At 38.4% G+C, this 25,242-nt stretch overlaps 1 protein-coding gene across 2 annotated transcripts; it reads right to left on the bottom strand.

Moving 5' to 3' along the window:
* opn4xb (opsin 4xb) lies at positions 1–24,821 on the bottom strand. Of its 2 annotated transcripts, none has more exons than XM_088076684.1 (9): positions 24,594–24,821; positions 8,442–8,575; positions 8,118–8,321; positions 7,064–7,235; positions 6,290–6,451; positions 4,401–4,508; positions 4,108–4,270; positions 2,977–3,123; positions 1–2,891 (listed from the first exon to the last, which is right to left on the bottom strand). In XM_088076684.1, the coding sequence occupies exons 2-9, from the start codon at positions 8,536–8,538 to the stop codon at positions 2,493–2,495; spliced, it is 1,452 nt and encodes a 483-aa protein (XP_087932810.1). In that variant the 5' UTR covers positions 8,539–8,575; positions 24,594–24,821; the 3' UTR covers positions 1–2,492. The 2 variants fall into 2 exon arrangements, with proteins under 2 accessions (XP_087932810.1, XP_042344165.1); XM_042488231.2 differs by lacking the exon at positions 24,594–24,821 and adding an exon at positions 10,627–11,486.
* Positions 24,822–25,242: the final 421 nt, after the last annotated feature.

Genomic DNA, 25,242 nt, shown 5'->3' with positions numbered 1-25,242 from the left:
TGTACAAATTTTTATTTCACTTGAGTTCAAGTAACCTTAACCACAATTCATTTGCCATTGCCAGGATCTCTTCCTTTAACCAGAAACTATTTGTTTTAACTTAAAAAATGTAGCTGCCTTAAAATTACAAGTTGAATGAATTTGAGAGGTTGTAATGATTTTGTAATGATTCAAGTTGTCTTCTCAAATTCAGTCAACTTAAAAAAGGAAGGCAGCCCGAACACTAACGTTTAAACAAATAGTTTCTTTTTTACAGTGCATGCTGTAGTTGCCATGTAGAAGAAATTAATGATTAAAAAACGTCATTGAACATAATGTGGGGTTTTTGCAATTAGTAAAACATCAGTGTAATCATACAGCTCCTCTTAGATGTGACAAAGGTTGGATTCAGAGAGTTTAATCAGCACATGAACTCACATGAAAAAGTCTCACCGTTGATGTCCCATAATGGTTGTATTTATAAAACCAGCAGATGTACAAGTATCAAATGTTAAAACACAATTGACACAGTCTAAGATTGCAGCCGGGTTCAAGGTATGCCGTGGTATGAAAATTGACAGTTACTATGTACCTTTACTAATATTTGGTATTGAAAATAAAAGCAAATGCTCAGAGAATCTTTATTTTAGTAATTGTAAAAAAAACTTTTTAGACATACCTCTATTAACATTGTTTCAAGTTTCAATTATAATTAAACGTTTGTTCAACCAAACGAAATGAAACTTTCTGTTTTCAGTTCATTCTATAATACTGTGAAACTGTGAGATGGTTATACCACAAGAATTTCATATCATCGCAACCTCAATACAGACATTAGACCAAGTTTGATCATAGATGTAAATCAATCAATCATTCTTTTTTTTACTGTAGTAATTGCTGCTGTGTGCTGCAAATGAGTCTTACTAAAAAGATTACACTGATGAGGAATAGGAAAAATTAGCCAGTTAAGAGCAAGGGGAGTTGCCATTCATTGACCAAAGTAATTGTATCTGTCTACACAGAAAGGATTTTGTAAAAAAAAAAGTGCCATAAATAAACCATCCAATAATATTAATAACAAAATGAACACAGTCTTCAGCAAACATCTTTGGTCGTATGCGTACTGTATATAAAACTATGTAACTGGTGCTTCCCTATAGTGGGATTTTAAATCACACACTCACTCAGATCACTGGCAACAACACTGTAACATTCACAAGCAATAAAAACAGTACGATTACATTTTTTTTACATAAATTAGTATAGTTTGAGGGAACAGTGAAGCATTTATTACACAACACAGTGTCCACACAATGAGCAAGACATATTCAAGTCACCACAAAGAAAATTCAAAAAGTTTTATGAGACACATTTGACTCAGCTTCATTTTTTTGACCAGTACTACCAGCCTCACATTACACCACTGTCTCCTTGCAAATGAAAAGTTGGAGAGGTCCACATGGCCTGAAGAAACTAGGCTACTACAACAATACAAGAATTGAATATACATACTTGTTATACCATTAAAAAAAACAGCCTCGCAACCTAAAATAATTGCTTTTCTGTCCCTTCTTAGAGTTGTTGTAACATTTTTTGTGATAAGAATAAACAGAAATCTTGTTTTTCTGTTCATGTTTTCACCATGACATGTCCGACTACACTGCCACAGACGCTACCTGTATTTTATTTTATTTTGATGTTGTTTGTGCAATGCTGTTTTCTGTGTTATGATTTTGTCATGATGTTGTATGCTATTATTGACTTTACTTACTTTCTCCTCTTTATGGCAATTTATTTGTTAATTTCCTGATTTTATTTCTCCTTGTAAAGCACTTTAGTCAAATTTAGTTGTTTATTAATGTGCTCTATAAATATATCTGACTTGACTTGACCTTTTCCCATTAAGGCGCATGTATAACCATTGTTTCTTACTAAACTGGCCTAATTTCGGATGCAAATGTCCCCTCTGTATCAGTCTCCAGAAGATAATCTATGAAGTATGCCTAAATGTAAAAGAATATAAACATTTTAGCCCAAAACTTACATCAAAGCGACATCGACTTTAGCTTGAATAGCTAAACTAAGGACCTGGTATGTCAAGCTCGGGCCCAAAACTCATGAAAACATGTTGTAACACTGTTACACTGTCATTTTTTAGGGATCTAATAAAAATATTCTGCAGCCCTTGCTGCCCCTCAGGGTGCACCTGTCCCTGCCAAAGTCTGACAAACACTGCATACCAGAACCAGGTCTTTCTGTTTCATTTTGCATACCAACTTTTCCTCTGCACTCCAGTTATCTTAGCAACAGAGTGTCACTGACTTACAGGCTGAGTCTGAAAGCAGAGACAGACAGTAGATGTTCATTTTAGTTGATGAATACTTTGTCCACAGCCAAAAGAAGTCTGGGCCTGTAAAGAAGAGTGTGGTGTCTTTGTGGTGACTAATGATAATAAATAACAAAGCTCCAGTGGAAAAGAGTACAAGGGCAGTTACGGTTCGGCCAGCAGCTGGTCAAGAGAGAAGCTCCACTGCCTCAAAGACTTCTGATGAGAAGTTCAGGCTGACAAAAACATTGTTCTCCATCGCCTCAACACTCTCCTCTAAGCAGACACTGTCATGGTTGATGAGGCTACTTTCAGATGTCGGGCTGATGACAATTATGCGTGGGACACCATGAGGTGACCTGTGATCAGTGTGCAAGATTTTTCCAAAATTCAGGGAATCAAAAGAGTCGCTCTTGAGGCAATCACTGAGCCTGCCTTTCCTCTCTTGTGCATATGAAATCTCATTGGTCAGGCTCTGGCTGCGCTTCCTGGTAAGAACCAGTAGGGGGAGAGAAGCGACGGTGAGAGAACTGGAAACTAGTTCGTGGTCACAGGTGCTCGATGGGTCACTCATGGTAGATGGGTGCTAGCAATTTCAGAAAAAAACTGTTTGTTTAATCAACTGAAACATATTTAAGCTGTTTTAAATTTTTTATGTTGTGTTGTCTCACCTTCTCTGCTGGCTGGGTCTTGGTGGTCTTCCGCTCTATTTGTTTCTTATAGGACCTGCCTCTGGAGGACTGTCTGTATGATGGCAGGCTTCTGATGGAGGCACCTGACTTCCTTCCTAAAGGCTCCATCTCTACATCCCTTAAAACCTGTAAGACAGAACAGAATTAATGGCACTAAACTGAGGAAATTAAAGATGACGTCACCTCAGATCAGCTTGTAATTTTACTAAGTTGGACAAAAGTTCCTCTAAAAGTAAAACTCAAACTTTTTAAGAAACTAAAGCAGCAGAATGAAAAACATTCTCACAGTTGTGCTGGACATACTTCAAAGAAAATGTTAAAACATTTTCACCTTGCAACACAATTTCAATTGGATTGCAATGAAACTCATAAGTAAAAAAACACAAGTGAAAGTTTTATGCTTAATCTTGGATTGTATTTAGCTTTTAGCCTGTAATGAAAAATGTCTGCTCTGGCTGTCACAAACAGTTAATGAGCTATTGGAAGACTCTCAAAAACTGCTCTCTTTTTTTTTTCAAATCATCCATCTCTTTATTAAAAAGAAAACAAAACATGAAAATAGCAGGGGACTTTTATTTAGATGAAATTCAAGACATTAACACCCTAATTTGATGCCGAAAAGGCAAAAATTTGTGTGTTAAAATTGTTTGTTGCTGGCACGTTGGTATCTCAAATTTGGTGTTGGCATCTTATGCCAAAACCACTGACAAAACGGCAGTATTTGACAACTTGGGAATGACAATGGGCTGGTAGGATTTAGGGGCATTTATAACCACGCACGCACGCACGCACGCACGCACGCACGCACGCACGCACGCACGCACACACACAAGTATATCTTTCACAACAGACAGACCAAACAGTAGTTTTACACTGGCTATTTACGTCAGCCACTTTAGTTGTCCTGCACGTTTGGCACATGGGAGAAGTTTCAGGTCTGCAGCCTCACCGCTAAATGCCACTCAATCCTACACAGTACACCTTTAAGAGACTGTAAAAGTACTCCAAAAACATTTCAAATGAAAGAGAGTTCTCATAATTAAATCAGATCAGTGATATCCACTACAAGCCATTTCATAGGACAACAAAATATGGCTAAACAAAGATTACCATGTCAGAAGAAGCTGAAATAAAGTGTGTTCTTGATGCTGTGGACTGTCTGCTGATGATGGAGTCCCTGTAAGAGGACTCACTGATGGAGGAGGAGATGCATTCCTTGCGAGGAGTGGGAGACAGAAACCACAGACAGGGAAACTTCTCTGCCAGAGTCATCCTAATAAAATACAGAACAAAATAAATTCATAGATAGGCTCAGTTTATTATTAACTGTTTACAAGATGTAATACAAGCTGATAGAGAGTGAAAGTTGAACTGGAACAGAACAGCACAGATTCATCAATTACCTGTATTTGTTGTGTATAATAGCATAGATGAAAGGGTTGTAGATGGTGGAGGCTTTTGCTATAATTGCAGGGACAGCCTTGGAGTACGGAGACAGGATGTTGGCGTGCCTTTATGAACGAAGAACAACAGCAGTTTGAACAAAATGTGTTCATCTTGTAGTCATTTGTTTGTGGCATGACAACAGCAAATGCCCACCGCAACCCAAAGTTCCCCTTATCTTTCTATATTTTGTAACATAATGAAGGGGCATATTGGATCTGGGATTATCTACAAAAGTGCCAGCTGCCATAGAGGGGTGATTTCAGTCCATGTGATCTGGTGTGTGTGTGTGTGTGTGTGTGTGTGTGTGTGTGTGTGTGTGTCTTTTTCCTGCTCCCTTTAAGTGAGCAGGAAAAAGATGTCATTTCAAAGTTGCACAACAACACCTCATCCTTATGTATGTCCCAGGAGATGCATGTGTTTACTTATTGTTTGATACGTTGGATAAGGACACATGAACAACTTCACCGTCTGTTGTAGGTCACTCATACTTGGCCTCTAGCTGACACAATATTATATAATGACACATCCAACGCCATGTTGGGGTGATTTTTATCTAAATTGCCAGCACACCATAATAGAGAGTCAGAGTCAAGTATGGCAGTGACAGCTCTGATTGTCTCAAAGAGAACCTTTCTAGAAGCAGCCACATAGAAATTTAACTAGATCAAACATCTCTAGATATAATCCCAGACGTTATAATGGAAAGGCAGAAAAGAACGACATTTACATTTTTGTAATATTTGTTTGCAGTTAAACATGAAAATCTGTCGCCTCTGATGCATGCAATGTCCAAAGTAATTCAAACTTAGAGATTTAGGCAAAGATATTAGATTCGAGAGGAAATTTGGAAACCCATTTTAAGCTTTGGATGGTTTTCCAATGAACCTGCAAATGCTGCATGTAGCACAGCAGAAACCTTCTGTTTAAGCTACATCATGGAGGTTGTAAACCCGTTTACTTGTGCTGCTGTAGCACAACTACAACAGCTTTTCCATGTAAAATTTATTGAGCAACATGTTCAGCATGTAAACATGCAGAGAACACTACGATGTGCCTAAAGAAATCTCTGGTCGCATTGAAAACTCTTTCAGCAGGTGCAAAGAGCCTGTGCTCAAATGAGACCAAATATGAAATGTGAACTGTGTGGTTTTAACTGTGAGGATATCAGATTTTCACTACATGATTATGGTAGACAAAAGTACTCAGTAATGATAAAATTGCAACATCTGTAGAAAATTGTGAAAAACTTTTCACTTTTTTGTGCATTTGAGTATTTTTTGGTAAAGAAATTACACCAAAAATACGAGCGAAGGAAAATGGAAAGAGAGACAAAGAAAGAATGCAAAGAAACAGAAATTATTTAAGAGGCACTGGATTATTTGCGATAATCGCGATATTATCATATGTGTATTATTTACAATATGCCAATATTCTATTTCTTAAATAAAACAGTTATTGTCAATATCGGTATATCCTGACACTCCCGAGTTCTAGTGAAATTGTCTTTTCCTCAGCTAGCTTTTGTATGCGTTGTATGTATGTACTTGTTTGTGGTAGGAATCATAAATACGCTGTGATTTTGTCATCTTAATCTATTTTTCCCTGCATGCCTTATGATGTTTCCTGTATTGATGATCAACAGGTTACATCGCCATCACCTCAACAATAAAGGGTCATTATGTATTAAAACGTAACTTGTTGGAGTCTTCAAAGAACACTAATCACAGCACAGCAAAGTTACTATTACAGATAGAACATGCATAAGATAAAAAATATAATCTACAAATGTACAGGTTCAATGAAACCAATGCAGAGAAAACATTTTTATCTGTGCAATAAGTCTTACCCAGCCCAGGAAATCAGTGTGACGCAGGCGTACGGTGACCAGGAGAGGACATAAACCACAATGACAACAAACGCAATCTTTGCCAACTTCCACTCACTCCTCAGAGACTTCTGCTGGATCAGAGTGGATTTCCTCACCTGAGTCCCCAGACGCTCTACCTCCCTGTGGACAGAGCAAGGTGGAGGGGACAGGTAAGGAGAGAGACGGACCCTGAAGCAAATTTCAGATTTTGCAAGTAACACTGGACAGTTGAGCAAATTATGATTTCAACAACCTCTGCATAATCAAGAGTTGATTGATTGAAGCTAGCACTTCCCATGCAATGAGCTGTAAGCACCGGTCCACCGTTACTGACTGACTCGTGCAAACTTGTGGTCTTACATGTGTCATCTTGTCATGTCACTAACATTTACAAACTTAACTACTGACTTACAATAGGCATATTTGTATGTGTGCATGTATTACACACAAGTTTCTTAATTAGAGACACCTTTGTCTGAAACAGTGTACCTAAAGCAGACAGACAGTCTGAGATGTTGCACACTTTCATTAGACACAGTTTACACAACTACCTACTGTTTCTGTCAAATATGAATGCACCTAAAGTTACACAGTATACTGCGTTTTTGGAGGACTTGATTGAAAATTGACTTCTGGACTTTTTTAATGTGGTATTTTTTAAAAAAAAATATCTGTCCTCATATATATTTTATGTATCTCAGAATAGTTACATACATAACATAGGCATACTCTTTGATGTAAGAGTTAGAGTACCTGCCAGTCTTCCTTATAGCTAGAAACATGAAGAGATAGCAGTAAAAGATGATTCCCAGTGGGATGAAGAAAACAAAACAGCACAGCATCATCGTGTAGCTCCTATTGGCCAATGTGTATGTGACATAATCCCATGTGCAAGATGTCATCAGGCCCTCCGGGATATAGGAGCCTAAAATGGCGAAAGAATATCACTGTATCACAGGAAGTAAAATATCAGATAAAATGTCAATGGTTCTGCATTTTGTTTGACAAAAGAAGCCAGTCGCCACAAGAAAATGCTTGCATTGTACATTTATGCAAACTGCGAATATGTGCATGTTTCATAGGTTTCATAGCCACATTTTTAAAGTGATGTAATATAAACTTGCTTTTGTCAGTGGGAGGTGAATGACATGGCACCTTAGTGAGAGACACCTGCCAAGCAGCAGACCACTGGTTGAAACCAACAACGCTGGTAATTTTTTGTTAAGCCTTTGCAACGTTTACAGCGATGTTTATGGCACCTTGCGCGTTTTTAGCCACACATCACAACTGGGTGGTTTTCAGATGGCACACTGCAGCATTACCCAGCAGTGCTTATGGCATTGAATCTTGGAGTTTTTTTTTTCAACACATCATGGCGTTCCTCAGCGATGTTTAAGCCATAAAAGCCAAAATGTTTTTTTTTCCTTAAAATGTTTTTTTTTCTAACCAGAACTGAAGGATGTTTGTGTCTAAATGAAACCACACCATCATCAAAGCACTGTTGAGAAACATTTCAACATACCTGCTTTAAAATGATGCATAAATGTAACATATCTGGTGTTTACAAAAACATACAATATAAATATTTTCTGGCAACTGGGTTGACACAAGACTACAGTAACTGTATTACTGCAGGTGGATGTGAATCGAGTATATTCATCCTTGCATATATTTTTCTAAAGCACAGGTCATTTGCCTGTTTCTCTTAGACTCTAACATGTACATGTCGAGTATTAACGTGCTTCACTTCTGTGGCCACAAGTAAAGGAGGATGATAAGAAAAGACATCCAGGTAGAAGAAACTCACTCCAGCCAACAAGAGGAGCCAGACTCCAGGCCAAAGAGTAAAGCCAGACCATGAGGATGGCCAGGGCGGTTCTTCGCTTGGAGCTCCAGTGTATGGACTGCAGAGGCTTGGTGATAACCAGGTAGCGGTCGATAGAGATGGCCAGTAGGTTTATCATGGAGGCAATTCCAAACAGGGCCCCACAGAACGCATACATCTTACAGCCTGCAGAGAAGGAAAACCTTTAGAAATGTCAACCACAACAAGAGCAGAATACTGTTTCATCGAATCTGTTTTTGACTGAAGTATGATTTGAAGATATTAGAAAACAAAGAGTAGCAGTACCCATCTCTCCAAACACCCATTCCTTGTAGAGACAGTTGATGAAGAAGATAGGGGACTGTGTGAAGGCCATGAGGAAGTCACTAACCGCCAGGTTCATGATGAAGTAGTTAGGCAGGTTACGAAGCTTCTTGTTACTAAACAAACACACACACACACACACACACACACACACAGGAAAGAGAGTACGAAAAGTTGGTCAGTTCGAACAGTATGCACCTTTTTTGCCCTTTGTTTGCTTTAATCAGTCAGACTTTGAGCTTTTTGACTGTCGCTTTTTCAGAGCAAGTTTAGTAAGATACTTTGCAACTTTAAGAGCAAGATTTAGTAATAATTTAATTTTAATTCAGTTAAAAGTAATCATAATGGTGTAATGATTATTCCTCTGACCATATAACCAATTAGTAATTATATATACTAAAAATATTTAGAATTTATTTTTTAAGAGGCTTTCTCCTTTTGGTTATAGAGATTTTGATCAAGATGTCAAAGAGCTAACAGAACTACTCGGGCATCTGTTGTACTAAATGTCTGTTAGTCATGCTTTTTTAGAGGAAGGAAAAGTGCCATATGAGTTACACTTGTATCTCTCAGTATCTTTGAATGCATAACTCAATGAACTGCTTAATTGTCAGCATGAATCAGATGCAGTTTGCTTAACTGGTCAACTCTGTGTGAACCTGCATTCACTGCAGCTTGATTAAGCAGCGTATTGACCTGCTGTCTGCCTCCACAGTTTTTTATTGATTAAAGCCCGTTTCTGTGTCCGCCAAATTAAAAGTGGCTGTTCGCTAATCAAACACCAAGCAATCAGGTTTTGTATGTGAGATCATCCTGTGAATACACTCGTGTCTACTTTTGAACATTTTCGTGTGTGTGTGTTGTGGCTGTGCATGAACGATACTACACTTCATTCCTGGAAAATCATCATATTGGGTGACATCTCACTTGAGAGACCATTATCTCCCTTTCTGTGTGTGTGTGTGTGTGTGTGTGTGTGTGTGTGTGTGTGTGTGTGTGTGTCTGTGTGAGAGAGTTTTCTTGGAACTCATAACATCATGTGCATTTCTGATTCAGTAAACACAAATTATCAGCACAACACAATGGAGAACCCATCTAATCTATCTATGGTGATGGACAGATGGAATATAAAAGCTCCCGACAATCCCCAGAAAACACACACACACACACACACACACACACACACACTCACACACTCACACACTCACACACTCACACACTCACACTTTCTGTCTCTGACCCAGTTTCTGTGGAACATTTAGCATCAATAGCACAATAAGAGGCCCATGGTCCAAATTACACAACTAATAACACAATATCCCTCTTTAACTTTTTAAAATACAGCTTACCTTTAAGAATCACAGCAATGTGACATACATGTGACTCTAAATGGACTGTATGAACTTAACAGTTGATTTGAACTGAAGTATGAATTTGATTTATTAAAGTTAAAAAAACATTTCAACAAATTCAAAAAGAAACCACATATACTAAACATACATTTTAATTTATTTAAAAAAAAGATTATATTTGGGGAAAAGCCTCAGCTGTGATCTTCTATGGCCTATGATCTTCAAGCTGCTTTGCATAAACATGTTTCTCCCAAAAGGCTGGAAAAGTTTTGTCATATTCAAGAAGATAGAACCTGACACCTTTTTCTACACAGTACTTCACATCATTTCTCAAGAATACAGCACAGAGTCGCTCCAGTGAAAAACTCCTCCTTTTACATCGTTGCCATGCAACTAAGATGATTTTTCATGCAGGACACTAAGATGCAAAGATTATTTTACTGATAATCGCCAGCTTTTTGGAAACCCTTTGATCCTCTGGGGGATATAGAGACATGACAAATGCTGACCCTCACTCTGCAGTGAACTGAAGACAGTTGATTCAGAGGCTGTTGCCTCCTAAATCAGAAAGATTAAAGCATTTCTAACACCCAAGCCCACAAAAAGAACACCTCCTTTTACACATGCACACAACTCAGTCTTTCTGTCTCTCTGTCTCTCCATAGTTCTCTGAGACCAGAACATTTCAGTGATTATCACATCCCCGCAGGGAATGCTCAGACTATATCCACTGAAAAGAACAGGCACGCACAAATACAATGACTCAAAGCAAAAAAAAAAAACAACAACAACAACAAAAAACCACACTAACCCACCTATAGAAGGCGAACATAACCAGCGCGTTGCCAGTGATGCCCAGCGTCCCGATGACAAAGACGAATAAGGCGACGATGTAGTGAGCATGGTCGGGCACATCCACCTTGCTGAAGAAGCTGCTCTGGGTGTGTGCTTTCTCTGGCTCCATACTCTCAGTGGACCACATGGTTCAAACACCTCATCAGGACTGCCAGCCTGGCAGGATGCACTGGGTTTACCAGTGTGTAAACTTTGTGTCTCACCTCCATAGTAGTAGCATTTGCTCCAGAGATGCAAGAGAGATGCACAGTATGTCCTTTGGATGGTGCTATATTGGGATCTAGACTGTTGAAGATTACTGAGGGGGAGTATAAAACATCCATTCAGTACTAAATATGAAGGAGCAGGTGATTTCCACTTTGTGAAGATGTGAAATGTCCATCACTTTTGGAGTAAAAGCTGGGGAAGAAAAACACTGTTCCGTACAAAGAAAAAATAATTGCAATAAACTGTAGAACATGAAAAAATGAACTTTTGTCCAGTTTTCGATGTCAAACATCTACAGTCCACAACCATTCAGTCATTAGTCATCTCCAAATATACCTCAGAAGCAACATTGTGTTATTCCGCTCTGCTGCAGTTCAGTAACTTGTCTTCTGCCTCATCTTTGCTGTTTGATACTCGGGTTATTGAGTTAACAATATACATCCAGTATATTAAGTCCCCAACTCGTTGCACATTGTCACTGTCCGTCCAATCAGAGTTCGCCTGCAGCCTCTTCACCCGTTACACCAGCTGTGCAACAAGCCCTGAATCAGTGGCCTGTCTCTGATTATCTCGCCAACTAGCGACTCCTAACCTCTCATCTCTCTCTATGTGTCTCTCTCAATGTCCCATGTTGCTCTGTGTTGCTCTCACAGCTCAGCCCTGCCCTCTTGTCATACTCTCACTCTATTTTCCTCAAACACACTGCCTCTCTCTCTCTCTCTCTCTCTCTCTCTCTTTTTCCAACCCACCCTTCATGTAATACAGCCCAGCCCTGAGCTCTAACCCTTAAACTCCCAGACTCTTACATAACACACATAATGTTCACTAATACCACTAGTATTAACAGCCATTTTAGCTTTAGACTTTCTAAGCCAGACATGCACACGATGATGCATGTGTGTCACCTTTCATGCCCATCAATTCCCGCCAGCCTGCAACTCATTACAGCCGGCAATTAACAAACTGACCAGCCTGCGAAACCTCTTGCACGCATGCGAGCAATCACGCATGTTCGCTTGTCCAAACAGTGCACGCTCTGCTCTCATTGTGCTCACACAGTCACCGACACGCACCGTCTCCTTAGGATCACTCCTGGAACCAAACTAATTGGTCTTCCCGATCTCAATGTTTATATACAATTTGCCACAAACCTGACTTGTCCAGAACAAACACACACTTCTCCAACATTTCATGCCTTTCCTTTAGCTGTAGAAAAAGGTTATTCATGTGCAGGAGGGCTCAGTGTGTAGAATTTGGGGGCATCTATTGGCAGAAATGGTATATAACATCCATAACTAGTATATGTTCATTAGTTTATAATCACCTGGAAATGTGAAACGCTCTAGATAGGGCCATTTGTGCTTTTATGTTTTCGTATCAGCTGCATTAACTGTATGAAAAAAGAACGTAGCTTGTGTTGTGTCATCCATTGATTTGTGGACTGCCATCTTTAAACCTGGAGGCCTTTTGGCCGTCATAAACTTGGATTTTTGTAAACAGAGGTGACCATATTTGTATGAGCAGCTGGTGCTGTGGAGGAGCAACAGATGGATCTAACTCAAAGACTGCAGCAACACCTTGCAGACAGCCTGTCACTCAAGCCGCCCCGCCCTTAAATCTGCGCCACTTTGGGCCTCAATAAAACATGAACGGAATAATTATCCGAATAATTATCCCCCGTATATTAGTCGTGGATTTTAAAATTAGCTATAGAGACCAAAGCCATTTTTTTGTACCAGGCTATGCATATTTATTTCTGTGCCCAATTGTGGCATTTAATTTCTGTAGTAAATGGTCATTTTAACATGGAGGTAAATAGCTAATGATAAATTGACTTGCCTTATTGCACCTGTTTAGTTATTCAAGCACTCAAAGCCCTTTCACACTACTTGTCACATTCACCTATTCAGAAACACATTCATACAAGGCCACTGTACAAGGTGCCACCTGCTACTCAGTTTTTTAAATATATACAAACACTTTCATACATTTGGGGTTCAGTATCTTACTTAGACATCGTTAATGGAGGAGCTGGGGGATCTAACCACCCACCTTGCGATCAGTTCAAACACCTGAGCCACAGCCAACTCCAAGGACTATGGGGATTTACTCTGTTTTGCAGCCAGCATCAAGTGGCCATTCAATAAACTGTAGTATTCGGTACTTCGCATTCATTTTATTTTTTGGCCTCGGAGGATGCTGCTTGGTCAAGCACTGTAATTCGCCTACATGCTGGGCACACTGGAGAAGTTTCAGTACTGCAACCCCACCACTCGATCCTACACGCTGGACTTTTAAAAGACTCTTAAATAACACAAACAGATAACCCCAAAGCCAAAATACCCATCCAGCAATTTTAAATGAGAACTCAATACATTCAAAGGCTTTATAAAACTCTTTTCAGTAGAATAATTCTGACAAGTCAAGACAGTCAGTGATATCTAAAGCCACTTTTACACAGAGACTGCGCTATACGGCTGCAACGAAGTCCTTTTTTAAACAGTGTCGGCATCATTCCACTCCAGTGTGTGACTATACACGGCATCGCGGCATCCCATAATCAAAAAGAGGCATCACAGGTGTGATGTTTAACACAACGGCGTGGGCCTCTAGAGTGACATACAATACATGCGCCACATGTGCCAACAATGATATAAATATCACAATCATTTACCTTCTCTGTTATTTGGCAGCTGATCTCGTCCTGTGCTTGGATCATAAGATCTACCGAAGCTCACCGTTTTACCAGTTTGTGGACATTTACAACCACTGATTATCTTCTCTGAATTAGCCGCTAATGGCAAACAGCTGCTTTTTAAATCTCCCATGGTGAGATTGCCAACATGATACAGAATCAAAATGTCAAAGCTCCCCACCATTTCTTTCTGGCTTTATGTTTTACACAGGCTGCGTTTTGTTACTACCTCCTGTCCCAGCTCTGAGGCAGGATCACTCTGTCCCCCATTACCGGGATCAGACATTATAGAAGTTGCTTTTACAAAGAGATGGCGTTATAGGGCTGCAACAAAGTCCCTTCTTTACACCACGTAGCTTTTCTACACAGAACCAACCAATGGCAGCATCCTTCTTCTCCATTGTGTGATTATACACAGCATCATGAGGGAAAAGAGCTCCTGAGTCTCATCGTTTTCACAGTATGCGGACATTAATGACTGCTGTTCTTCTCTGAAATAGCTGCTAATTGCTAACAGCCACTTTTTAAATCTCCCTTTGTGTGCTCTCCAAGCTAAATAATCAAAACATCACATCTCCTCACCCATGTTCATGTCATAATGGCTTTATATTTTGCATAGACCTTGTTACAGCACTGTTACTGTGTCTGTTACCAGCTCAGAGGCAAGACTACTCTGTCCCCCCTTTGCCGCAATTATTATATACATTATATACATCATGCATTATATACAGAACGGCGAGGCAGCATAACAGTGTGATTTTCCCGCCTTGAACAGGAAGTGGAAATGCAGTTATAAAGAACATCAAGGCAGCATAACATCCTTATTAGGCACTGAAAAATGTGGATTGAGACTTATTTGTACACTCTATATGCTGCATTGTTTTCTCTCTTCAAAAAAGCGTATGGGATTTTTTCATTGGATTTTGGATGACTGCAAAAAAAAAATAAGCTCTGGTAAAAAAACGTTTATGATATTTACATGTTTTCTTCAATAAGATAATTTTCACATATGGACTTCACTTTCAGGACTTTTGAAGTCTAAAGACAATATCCAGAAGTAAAAATGACTAAGCTAAAACAAACTCCAATAGAGTTGTGTTGTCAACACTACAAGGCTGTAAAGCCATGCTAGGCGCGGTTTGGCGTGATGATGCTCTGTAGTCTCATTCAGCCACTTGTTAAGTCTGCAGGTTTTAGGGCTCATTACTGGAGTTCTCTATAAAATGTAAAAGCATATGCGGACAAAAGCTCAAACCTGTACTGTAATTTCAAAGCAAAATAACATTGTACCAACTATGATCTGTTTAACCATCAACTTACAGTGAATGAGGCAAATTGGCTTTAAAACGTGAATCTAAAAAAGTGTGCAATTTACTAATGTCATCAGGATCCACTGCGGAAGAGAAGATGGGGGCATTGTAAAGCCCTTTCCTGAATGATATTCTCATGACTGCTGACAGGATATGGGTCGGAAACACGCCTCATCTGCTGGTCATTGCTTTTTATGGTGCTGGACATGTTGTAAAGGAGATGAAGGGCGTATTGGGAGGTGAAGAATGCAGAGCTTAGACAGAGATGTCAACTAAGCCCCTGCAGCAAGGGATAGCCTTAATCTGCACACTGTGCATGCATGTGGATCAGTGTTTGATCTGCCTGGAATACGAACTTACATGATACTCTGCATGTATGTGTGTGTCATATGTGCATGTGAGCCTGCGTGCGTGTCTATTCATATACATGCATGTGTGTATATGTATTTGTGCACTATATGACACAGCATGCGCGGGCAGATGTTTACAGGGATTACATGTTGTAGGACTCTGGCGGCCTTGATGACCTAATCACAGTTGTTGTCTTTATGTTTATGTCAGAACGGTGGAGAAATATACAACAGGACATTTAGTGCTACAAATTGATTAATTTTGTGTATAATTCCTCATGTATGACCCTAGCCATCTGCAAACAAATATTTCAGATAAAGAGAGACCAAATGTACTCATTATGTAATCTAATAAAACTGAAAAGATACGATGTGAACTCCCATAAGCTAGCAAACAAATGTTTCTTAGTTAAAATGAAACATAACATAACAAAAAAGTGGAGATGCACATTTTAACAAGGAAAGTAGCCTTTCTGATTACATAAATTAGGTCAAATTTGATGCTGATGTGCTTACACTGACTGTGACTGCGAGGCCACTTGTCATATTAATACAGTCAGTGCAAGTAGTGTGAGTTAGAGAGGGATTAGAGAAGGATGAAAGAGGCAAATCATCCTCCTCGTCTAACTCTTCTGCTCTGTACAACATGACAGCTCTCTCAGAGGGAAGCAGGCTGTGGAAGAAAAATGCTTTTAATTTAATTTCAAAGTGTAAATTCACATAAATGAACATTCAACCTCTGGTAATGTAGCACACTATTCAACACAGCTGAATGAGTTAAAAGAGGGGCCTCACTGTGTTGAATGTAATGTTTTTGTATTTTAGCACAAGTTAAATTTTCCTTTAAAAGCACAAGAGAATTTACATGAACTAAACCCTTCCACTGAGTGCATACTGTGTTGTCATGAAAACAAGTGTCGGTGGACATCAGACACACAGAGACACCTTCAGAAGGAACTACAGTGGAAAAAGACTGAGAAAGTCTGTATAGGGGAGGCGGGATTCGTTGTGGATAGGTCAAACAAACTCCTGACTTTCACCTGCGAGCCTGCTGTTTGTTTCCCGTGTGAAAACAAAGGTTTATAGAATGACCTGACATTAGTAACAACCTTTTTGTAAGCCAATATTTTGCTTCTTTCTAAACCTAAACCTAATTTTGCTGCCTAAACCTAAGGATTAAATCTTATAAACACAGTGTTTTACCTAAACTGGAAGTTTATTTTGAAAAAGACTCTATTCATATAATAAGCAGAAACTGTACATTTCTTGTGAAAATGGAAATGTGTTTTACAAGACACAGAGCATATAACAAGTGAACATTGACATGTGCCTGATTTTCCAAAACTGACACAGGAGGGTTCCTAATGCATCATTTTTTGACGTGTAGGATTATTAACAAAGTGGCGTAATTTGAGGAGTTTGAAAGAGAACGGGTAGCTGCTCGACTGTACTGCAGTGTAGACTACGTGTAATACTTCTAAACTGAATTAAACTTCCTGCTCACTCACAAAGTATCTGAAAATATATACAAGTTTTGATGAATTGAATTCACAGAGGTCCACATTTAACAACTACAAAACTATATTCAAAACATCCATTTAAAAACTCTCACACATGCACTAATGAGTAGCACCTGCACTGTTTATGCAGAAGTGTTTTAACTCGTGAAAATGCACGCTTTTGGAAAGCATTAAGCATACAACTGGATAAATGAGACTTCTGCAATAGTTGTGTGAAAGTTTGTAAATGGATGTATTATTTAATATAGTTTTTGTGTTGTTAAACGCAGTCCCCTCTTTAATTCATCAGAAATGTCTGTCATCAAAATGACTTTTTTGGATCCTTTGTTCACCGTGGAAACATATGAGAAAACATTCAGTTTTATTTGCAAATTTAACATCACCATCATCATCATTTGGGGTTAAGTATTCCTCTAAGCTTTGTTTTGTATTTTCCTAAATACAATGTATTATGTCTTTACTTATGGAGGTGAAAGTGTTTGTCATTTGCTCCAATATTCTACTAAAGTTTGTTGGGTTACACGCTCATATCTCTCATCCTCAAAGTGACAACGTTAGCTTCCCCACTCACTGCACACCGTTTGGATGAGTGACCTTGTCTCGATGGAAAAACACATCAGTGGTGTGGACTTCACAGAGCACGACCTCGACAAAGGAGGTCAGTATTCCACATGTCAATGAGTCAATTACTATTGAACCAGCTGGTAGTGCTGGTGCTTAAGTCCTGGGTTTGAATTCCCTGTTAGAGCTGCCTTGTGGTCCACAGTGGAAAAGATACTAATTATTATTGAGTAGTGCTGGGCCTGTGACGAGGGCTCCGTCCTCAGGCACATGAGTCAAACGGAGACCAATACAGCTACATAGAGGCAAATAAGATATAGATAATGTACAGAGCGCCAGGATGACGCATAGTGGATGGATGAATTGATGGTGTTGAATGGATAAAATGGTGCATGTGCCAGATTTACTTAAGTAAGTTCATGGCAGAATAGCATGATTTTATCTCACAATTTTGATGAAATCATTTCTTAAGAGCTGCTTAGGCACCAACAACCGATCACATGTTCCTTGGGCCAGGGTTTAATTTTTTTTTTTTTTAAATCAAATTCTAATTTTTGTTTTTGTGACACACAAGAAAACAAAGAAAACTTTGGGAGAGGTAACAAGGACATTATAACCTGCTGTAACTTGCTGTATTTACTGTATATTCAAATGCTGACAGTGAATCTGATCTGTAAGAGTGTGCAGAATGACTTGAGCACAATACACCAGATAAACTTTCTACTTACACCATCAAAAGAGTTTAGCAGATGGACTGGCTTGCCTTCTGTGTCGCTTAAATCTGCATTTTAATGGGGAAAAACAGATTTTCTCAGTTAAGAGTTATGCGAACACAATTATTTTAATACCATTCATGTTATGTAAAAATAAATATGTTGACCAAAAAAAAAAGCTGTTGTTTTTTTTAACTTGTGCATTTGTATATTCAACAACCTTACTGGCATTAATATTTATGCTGATTATCATTTGTAAGAATTAAATATTAAACTGTTTGTTTTTTAACTTAATCATTTATACATTCCTCTCATGGAAAGGCTGTTCTATGTTTATTGTCTTACGCCAAAAGCACTGCAAAAGCGGCACTTTTTGACAACTTCATAATGAGAACGGGCTGTAAAAACAGGCTGAGGGCAGAGAAAAAAGAAAAAACACTGCTACACTCTTCTAGTGATCCAAAAGGGATGACTGAGAGGTACTACTCCTGTATGAGTCTGTACATTATTTTTTTAGGAAAATCCTGCAAAGTATATCTTTAATTCATTGTAACAGCGAACTCTGCTTTAATAAAAGCAGACTTTGAACCTGCTCCTCTGGTTTCAGGCGCAGCTGTCAAGAGGTGCAGCTGCATGTGGAGCAGAGAAATAGGAGCCAAGCAGGAAATTATGGATATGGTAAAGGGCTTTAAATCTCACATGTAATGCATGCCTTAAGCCTCTTTAGCGACTGCCTGGGTTTCTGTTCACCACCATACTGGGAATCTAGGTTATAGATCAAGTGATGTGGAAAAAGCAGGTCATAACACGCTCTTCGTTAAGTGGAATGAATTTTAGTCAATGACAAACAACGGCAGTAAGACTCAGGTTCTCTCTGTCAGTCTCTTACCTTCTGTCTCTGAATAAAGGAGTGCAATTACATTGACACATTTTTTTTTTCATTATTTGAAGTGACGGATAACTTTGATCATCAGAGATAAATCCATACTATACAGATACATAGTCGGACCTATGTTGCAGGGAATTAATGAATTATGTACAATAAGGGAATAAGTGTGCATCCTGCCTGTTGTTATACAATATCATTGTATGTAAGTTCAAAAATGTTTTATTTAAAAAAAAACTATCAACTTTCGTTCACCTGGATATCTTAATATGAATCTACACAGACACATTGTATGTAAGGTATATAATTAAAGGCAGACTGACTCACCAGATTCACTAACACTGCTGTCTTATATTCAGACTTTACGGTTAGAAACTGTGTTTTGTACTTTGTCGAAATGCTTTAAAGCTCAGGTCTGTAAAGGTGCCCCAGTTCTCTCTTTGCAGACATCCACGTGTTTTGTTACATATAAACTAAGCTATGGGCAAGACTGCACATTGTTTTATAAAATTAGTTTCATTTATAATTTATGTCTATGGCAAGTGAATGTATACTGTTAAGAGGGACAGAGCTAATTATATCTACAGTGTGCTGACTATACAAACATTTTTGGGGCTCCATGTTTAGAACTCTCTGACTAACAAAAATCACTGAAATCACAGGGATACGGTATGGCATGATGTCTGCAAAATGTTGCCTATCAATTCAAAAGAGATAGTCAAAAAACATTTTGTGATTTTAAATACACAGCAACAGTCAGAGCCCAGCAGACTGCAGGAAATATTTTCTTTTTCACATAAATGTAACCCCAGCACCTGCAACATCAGCAAATGTATCACCAGGAGAAGTACAGTTTTTTCTTCAATTGTTCCTGCACTTGTATCTGTATCCAAACCGATACCTTCTGGTTTCCCTAAGACGCAGAACATGAGGTCAAATCACCACAAAAATGTCTCTCTTTAAATGTATTTCCGATGTGTCACCTGCTGTTTCTCTGGTCTGAGTGGTGGACCTCACATTAACCCAGAAGACTGTGTGCTGCTGAACTACTGTGGCCCTGAAAAAATACAGTTATACTGTAGAGATGCTTTATGCTTACATAGCCGTGCTTCATTCAAATAACAGAAAATCCCATTTGTAAAGAAGTTAATCTCTTCTCCTTTGAGGCTGGATTGGATTAAGAACTTACTTTCTACACTGTGTGACGTAATCTAGTTAGACTGAATCATTGTTGCAAAGATCAGAAAAATAAAACAGAATTTGAACCTGTGGAGCACTTTGAAATGTTTCTATTGTTGACATAAAATGGGAAACATAGTGATTTTGGCTATTTAGCAAATTTCACCCCAGTGTTCAAAAAACTTTGCTACTACAGAAAACAGACTTTAATGTCCTAAGAAACAATGGCCAAATTGGTTTTAAGTGGTGTTACAATGATTTTGTGAATTTAAAAACAGGGCTGAGGCAGCACCCCAGTATGAGGAGGCAACATGTCCTCACAGGCACCAGTGGGAGAACCAGTGAGATAGCCACTAATGAAACCAAGTATCTGAAGCATAACGAAGCCAGGCATCAACAGCTTCATCAGGCTGAATTAAAAGCTGCCACGCTTCAAGCAAAAATATCAGAATAGCAGCATATGATAAGAATAAAACACACAACCAAGCCAAGAGACAAGCTTATGAAAAACAGCTGAGTCGCACAACCACAGAATTGAGTTTTATGCAGCAATAATGTAATCAACCATACAATTTGCTTTTCAAATGAATGCTCTGATGATTTCTTAAAACAAAACTAAATTTTCCTTCAGCAAATGCAAAATACTCTGTCTTGTGCTCAAAAATGGCTGATCAAGAAAAGTTAGACAATGCTTTCTATGAAAGTCACACAGTGAAAACTGCAGTCATAATGTGGGACTGCAGTCCTACATTATGACTGCAGTCCTACATTTAAAATGTTTTCATTAAAACTAAAATCCTTCTGTATGTTATTAATTGTAGATCAAAACAAAAAAAATATGCTCAGGGGACTTTGTAATGAAAACAAGAAATCATATTATTTTCTCATGCAGTCGGCTGAAACATAATATTATTTTCAGATCAACTGTGGACTACATTTTGCACAAAACAAGGACCAAAGATTTAAACCCCCTCACTAAATTATACTATCACTGTTGGTGCGCCACATGCATCAGCAAAGCGTGGGACTCCTGTTTCCCTCCCCCACCTGCCCATAGACCAGTAATACTCAACTTACTGCCTGTGAGTAAGTCAACTTTTCTAATTCACAATAAAAATAAAGTGATTCACATTGTTTTTGTACTTGTTTTTGTGCATAAAAAAACATCAAAATACAGCTTGTTTATCAAAAAAGTGTCTGTGAAGGATCAGCCTAATATCCTAAAATCCTAGAAATGTCCTTAAATCCTAGAAACATGTATAGGGCTGCAGCAACTGGCCCCTGACCTTCTGCCATTTTGCAAAAGTGGCCCAAGAAAAGCAAGTTGAGTATTCCTAATATAGACACAGCTTTTTTGCATTACATACACACACATCTTAGATTTTTACATTGCACATATTTGCGCTACTGTGAGCTTTTGCACATCCCCTGCTTACAATTTTTGCACATCCTGCACAAAACTGTCCAGCTTTTTCTAAAACAGCAATATTGTACATATTTGTTGTGTTCTTATTATAATTATCTGTCATAGATTTATTGTGTTCTATATTTATGTTCTTGGGTACTGCATTATTTTGCCTCATATTTATTCCTCTTAGTGTGCCTATTATATGTACGCACCAAAAACCCAAAGCAAATTCCTTGTAAGTGAAAACCTTTTAGCAATAAAACCCTTCATTTCTGAAGTGGTTACTTCATGTGTAAACTTTGCCATGACAAAACCTGGATGGTAATGTGCACATGAGCAGGTTACAGTGCTGTGCGTTCACGCCACATACAATATTATTCTGTTTTCAACAATGGCAACAAAGAACAGAAGTGTTTTGTTTTCTATACTCTGTGAGGAGAGACTAAAGTTTTAAGCATTACTGACAAGGAGAAGAGGAATATATGACTTTGTCAACCAGCTCGTTGTCTTCAGTATCAGCAAACTCTTAAAACAGGCACACGGTAACACTAAGAAAACTGAATAAACTAAAATAAAATGGTTTTACTCAACATAAAAAATAGTCTTTTTAAGTTCCTGTGTGCTGTTCAGTCTTTATCTTCATTTGTCCTAAACAAAGCACAGTCCTTGAGTCAGTACAAAAAAATCCCTTTTCTTTAGTTCATGCACAAGTGTAATCTTTGTGCTTAAGGGATTAATCTTTCATTTGCAAGAGTATTTCTGAGTGTCCTTAAAACTCTCTAATCTTTTGTTTTTCAAAAAGGATTTGTTGAATAACGAAACAAGAATACAGACATAAAAAAAGAGCTGAATCTCTCTCTGAGAACATTCAAATATCAGTCCACTGGACATTCACGATTTAAGTGGAAACAGCCAAATTTGCAGCCTCCTGCGAACCAGTGATTCCAACACATTTTCATGGACAAACTTTCAAAAAATTTCCATGACTTTTTAAGGACAAATAATAAAATTTCCATTTTGTAAAGCATCCACATCACTGTGTCTACAGCGCTTGCTGGCCCAGTTACGGTAGTTCTCTACATACACGCTGCAGAGTCTTGCTTCCAATAACAAATGACCTCACAACACGTCACATATACAGGTAACATGGCCTTAAAGGGTTAGGCTTGTATTAGCCATGGAAAATATGAACCAAGCGAGTTTTCCATAAAAATTTGCCTTACGTGACACTTCACATCTTTTGATGCGACTTACACAGTGCAATGTCAAAGGTGAAACCACACAATGTGCAGCTCGAAGCCCACGCATTGCCTTATGTAAACACCTAACTTACAAAAAATAAAACTGCCGGTATGCTACAATAAATGGAGGGTTATCTTCAGAGGATTATTGTAACAATTAATTTCATTACACACAACAGAAATTTCATGACTTTTCCAAAACCTTCAATGATTTTTACTAATTACATGACTTTTTCAGGTTTTCCATGACCATAGGAACCTTATTACTGATGGTTTTATTTTTGGTACCACTGTTGCAAAGACAACCAAATTGCTCTCTGTTTTACTCAGAGCCAAGGAACAACCAACAGGACATGCTGCATTTTTTTTTCGACCGTTACTTTGGTTGTTTCACAGTATGCCATGTTGGCCACTGTGGATAGTAACTGCAAAGAATAATATACTACCACTGAAAGCTGTGGGTAAAAACAAAAGCGCTCTCCCTGTTTTGACGCGCTTACTTTGTTGTAAATCAAGCCCTCCTTTTTCTGGGTGACCTGATCAGGGGCTGACTGGGAGTAGACTTCAGCCCAGGACTTTAACAGGTCTTTCATGTGAACAGCAAGGGACACAAACAAAAAAATGTTTTGGCAGTTATAATAATAATAATTACACTAATACCATTTTTGCTGTATAAGCAGAATCTGCTTATGCTTAAGACTTTAACCCTTTAAAAACTAAGTAAACTGTCTTGATTTCTTTCAAAAAATGGGAAAAGGATAATGAGCAACTTACCAAAAAATGGCAAAAAAATAGCAAGAAATTAGTAAACAAAAATAGAAAGACAGGGAGATAGATAGATAGATAGATAGATAGATATACTTTATTGATCTCAAAACTGAGAAATTGGGATGTAGCAGCGCCATACAGTAAGAACAGAGAATAAAGAGCACACATTATTAATAGAATGTAAAGGAATATGCTTAAAAAAACCTAAAAAAAACTAAGAGACTGTACATATCTACATATATACATGTGTAAAGTGCGGAACAGTGTCTGAATAAATATAAATAAAAATAAAGTCAGCAGTGCAGAATGACATGGAGCTAAGACCGGAGTTTAAAGCGCAGACAGAGGTGAGTTATTGTACAGGTGGATGGCTTGTGGCAGGAAAGATTTCCTGTATCTGTCCTTTCGACAGCGAAGCGAAAGAAGAAAGTGCTAAAAAATGCTTTCTGTAAAATAATTTTAAATATATATATAATATATAATATTTTGATAAAATCTAATAAATCCCCCATGTTCATTCCCAGTTAATTTCCTTGTAATCTTTTTACTAAATATTTGCAGGACATTTCTTGCCAAGTTTTTGTTTTTGGTTTTTCCTGTGGTGATGAATGAAAAATAGCCAAATTTCTCAGGTTTCACAGGTATGCATGATAGTTAAAGGCGTCTGAATGCAGCACAAGAAAACTGATGTTGATCCAAGTGTTAAAGGGTTAAAAACACTTGACACCTGCCACCTCAGTTTGCACATCAGCACTGAATCTAAACATGACCAGGCCAGGCAGGCTGCCAAATATCTACTTCACCACCTAAACACTACAGACAAGCCAAAGTTAAAATAGTCACAAATGCTCGCGCTTATGGGCTACATACACTCAGATACTCAATGTTATTCAATTTACAATCAAGAGGTGCAATGCTGTCCCAGACAAATATATCAAATAAAAGTGTTTGTGTAATAAGACATAAGAACAGGCAGCTTACTTTCAAAGTCAAAGCAAATATTTGGAGATAGAAACAACCAACTTTCAAGCTATAACGTTATGCAGGTTTATATGAGCTCGCAAACCACCAAAACAAATGGAGACTCACCTAACGTTGTTTCAGGTCACCAGAGAGCAGAAGTCCAAGTCATCAGACAGCAACCTTGGCCCTTTCACCACGACTAATGTGGCGCATTTAGCTGCTTCCTTCACGAACATTTCTCGCTTCTATGATCGATATTTCCTGCACTACACTTCTTTTGCAGCTCCTCTCTTCTTTTTTTCGCCATTTTCGCTGGTTACGTTTGCCACCCAAACTTCAGACAGGTGAAAACTCCCCACAATAAAGATGGCACAGCCAATCAGATTTTGGCTAAAGGAGGATTAGTCCAACTTGAAAGGGGCCGCTCGCACACCCCCCTCAGTAGTGAGAGAAATAGACTGGTCCGGTATGACGACAGTGTGCTCTGTTCAGTATGCTGCTGTAGGTCCAGCAGGGGCGTATCTGAAGGGGTACAGGGGAATCACTCCCTGGTATTTTATTTATTTATATATTTTTATTTTATGAAAAAGCTGTTTTACTCTGTAAATACCCCCTGATACCTCATTTATGCTTTAAAACTTTTTGTTTTAATGTCCAGATTAAATATGAATTTTAATGAGAACAATATTAATAGTTGTTTGTAAATAGTGTAAGGCTGTTTTCTTCCAGCCTTAACTTTAAATGCTGAATTACCGAAGGGCTGTGGGTAAGGAAA

The sequence above is a fragment of the Plectropomus leopardus genome, chromosome 4 (genome assembly GCF_026936395.1).
Source record: "Plectropomus leopardus strain MGB_pleo_1.0 chromosome 4, ASM2693639v1, whole genome shotgun sequence".
NCBI classification, from domain to species: domain Eukaryota; kingdom Metazoa; phylum Chordata; class Actinopteri; order Perciformes; family Serranidae; genus Plectropomus; species Plectropomus leopardus.
The sequence above is the reverse complement of the archived record's forward strand: the minus strand, read 5'-3'. Positions and strand labels throughout refer to the sequence as shown.

What these genes read in the sequence shown, in the direction of transcription:
- opn4xb (XM_042488231.2), bottom strand. Translation starts at nt 10,793, where the DNA reads ATGTGGTCCACTGAGAGTATGGAGCCAGAGAAAGCACACACCCAGAGC. An exon ending in GTTATGTTCGCCTTCTATAG is followed by an intron (nt 8,576 to 10,626) that starts GTGGGTTAGTGT and finishes GTGTTTGTTTAG; the next exon opens with TAACAAGAAGCTTCGTAACC. An exon ending in GGCTCCTCTTGTTGGCTGGA is followed by an intron (nt 7,236 to 8,117) that starts GTGAGTTTCTTC and finishes TCGCCATTTTAG; the next exon opens with GCTCCTATATCCCGGAGGGC.